The sequence below is a fragment of the Lithobates pipiens genome, unplaced genomic scaffold (genome assembly GCF_037356315.1).
Source record: "Lithobates pipiens isolate NorthernLeopardFrog02 unplaced genomic scaffold, aLitPip1_a1.2 Scaffold_8, whole genome shotgun sequence".
Classification (NCBI taxonomy): domain Eukaryota; kingdom Metazoa; phylum Chordata; class Amphibia; order Anura; family Ranidae; genus Lithobates; species Lithobates pipiens.
The window spans coordinates 632448716-632450965 of NW_027507903.1; the positions used below are offsets into that span (position 1 = coordinate 632448716).

Below are 2250 nucleotides of genomic sequence, written 5' to 3' on the forward strand. Positions count from 1 at the left end.
TGCCACCTATCAGTGCTCACCAGTGCTACCTATCAGTGCCCATCAGTGCTGCCAATCAGTGTCTCATCGGTGCTGCCTATCAGTGCCGCCTACCAGTGCCTATCAGTGCCACCTATCAGTGTCCATCAGTGCCGCTTATCAGTGCCATCTCTCCGTGCCACCTATCAGTGTCCACTAGTGATGCCTCTTCAGTGCCCATCAGTGCCACCTATCAGTGCCCACCGGTGCCACCTATCAGTGCCTATCAGTGCTGCCTCATTAGTGCCCATCAGTGTCACCTATATGTGCCCACAGGTGATGCCTCTTCATTGCCTATCATTGCCACCTATGATTGCCACCTAACCACCAGGGATGCCTCTTCATTGCCCATCAGTGCCACCTATCAGTGCCCATCAGTGCCATCTATCATTCCCACCGGTGATGCCTCATTAGTGCTCATCAGTGCCACCTATCAATGCCCACCAGTGATGCCTCTTCAGTGCCACCTATCAGTTCCCACCAGTGATGCCTCATCAGTGCCCATCGGTGCCACTGTTCTCAATCACCTTGGCCTCTGTGTGTGTTCACTGCTCACTGACCCACCGTGCTCCATACCACTCACATGTTATCTACTTAGCTATCGTTTATAAAATAGTATTTTACTAATATTCATGTTCATGTTTTTGTAGCAATTGCAATATAGCCCTCTTCACCTCCTGGTTCCTCAGACTATAGATAAGAGGATTCAGCATTGGGGTCACCATTGCATAGAAGACAGAAGCCACCTTTTTCTGTTTCTCACGGTGGCTAGAAGAGGGCTGTAAGTAAGTGATGAAAACAGTCACATAAAATATTGTAACGCATATTAGATGAGATGAGCATGTACTAAATGCTTTCTGTTGACCCTTGGTGGATTTCATCTGTAGAATGGCCAATATAATGAGAGTATAGGAGACCAGGATGATTGTCAATGTGCTTACTGTGCAAAAACATACAAAGAACACAGTTAAAATGTCACAAGAACGAGTATCTGAACAAGACAATTTGAGGATTGGTGGGATGTCACAATAGAAATGGTCTAACAGGTATGGACCACAATACTGCAGAGTGAACATACAGCTGGTTGATGATGTTGACTGTACAATGCTAATTAGGAAAGCAGTGAGAATCATCCCCTGACATTTCTTCTTGGTCATTATTGCAACATAATGGAGTGGATAACAGACAGCCACATATCGGTCATATGCCATGCTCGACAGGATGAAGACCTCTGTACTTGCCAGACCAGCAAAGAAGCAGAATTGAAGGGCACAACCGATGAAGGAGATCAGCTTCCTCTTAGAAAGAAGGTCAGACAACATTTTGGGAGTAACAACTGAAGAGTAGAAGAGGTCTACCATAGACAAATAGCTCAAGAAGTAGTACATCGGAGCATGAAGACTGGGAGAGATATGAACAATTACCATCATCCCAACATTTCCAAGTATGGTCACCATGTAGACTAGCAAAAAGAACACAAAGAGAAATGGAACAAGGTCTTCATCATCAGTTAAACCAAAAAACTCAAACATGACTATTCGAGTCTTGTTTTTTACCATATCCATAGAGGTTTTGGGCTGTGATGGCTGAAATGAGTAGCTTATTTTTCAGCGCTACAATATTGCCCAAAATACACAAACGGTTTATCTTTAATCTGGAAAATAGGTACAGTGCAGAAGATTTTATGAATTAATTTAATGGTGAAGTCTGGCTAGTCAACCGTCCAAGTCCCCCCTTCCCCACAAACAAAAACCCCTAATTCTCTAGTTCAGGGATATGCCATTAGCGGATCTCCAGCTGTTGCGATCCTTTCCGCCCCTAATCCAATCACTATAAAAAAACTTGTAGACTTCCCCTTTGTAACACCTCACAAATATGCCCCTTTTTAATCACTTTCAGACCGGACCATTTTTCTGGTCAAAGACCAGACCACTTTTTGCGATTTGGCACTGCGTCGCTTTAACTGACAATTGCGCGGTCGTGCGACGTGGCTCCCAAACAAAATTGACGTCCTTTTTTCCCCACAAATAGAGCTTTCTTTTGGTGGTATTTGATCACCCCTGCAGTTTTTATTTTTTGCGCTATAAACAAAAATAGAGCGACAATTTTGAAAAAAACGCATCATTTTTTACTTTTTGTTATAATAAATATCCCCCAAAAATATATATAAAAACATTTTTTTCCCTCAGTTTAGGCCGACATGTATTCTTCTACATATTTTTGGTAAAAAAA

The 2250-nt window shown here is 42.9% G+C and overlaps 1 protein-coding gene across 1 annotated transcript; it reads right to left on the reverse strand.

Moving 5' to 3' along the window:
• Window positions 1-370: 370 nt before the first annotated feature.
• Window positions 371-1765, reverse strand: LOC143964094 (olfactory receptor 5AR1-like). The gene has a single exon (XM_077473801.1). The coding sequence runs from the start codon at window positions 1581-1583 to the stop codon at window positions 642-644; it is 942 nt and encodes a 313-aa protein (XP_077329927.1). The 5' UTR covers window positions 1584-1765; the 3' UTR covers window positions 371-641.
• Between the last annotated feature and the right edge of the window lie 485 nt (window positions 1766-2250).

Bases quoted from the DNA above. Each gene is read 5' to 3' on its own strand.
- LOC143964094 (XM_077473801.1), bottom strand. From the start codon at position 1,583: ATGGATATGGTAAAAAACAAGACTCGAATAGTCATGTTTGAGTTTTTT.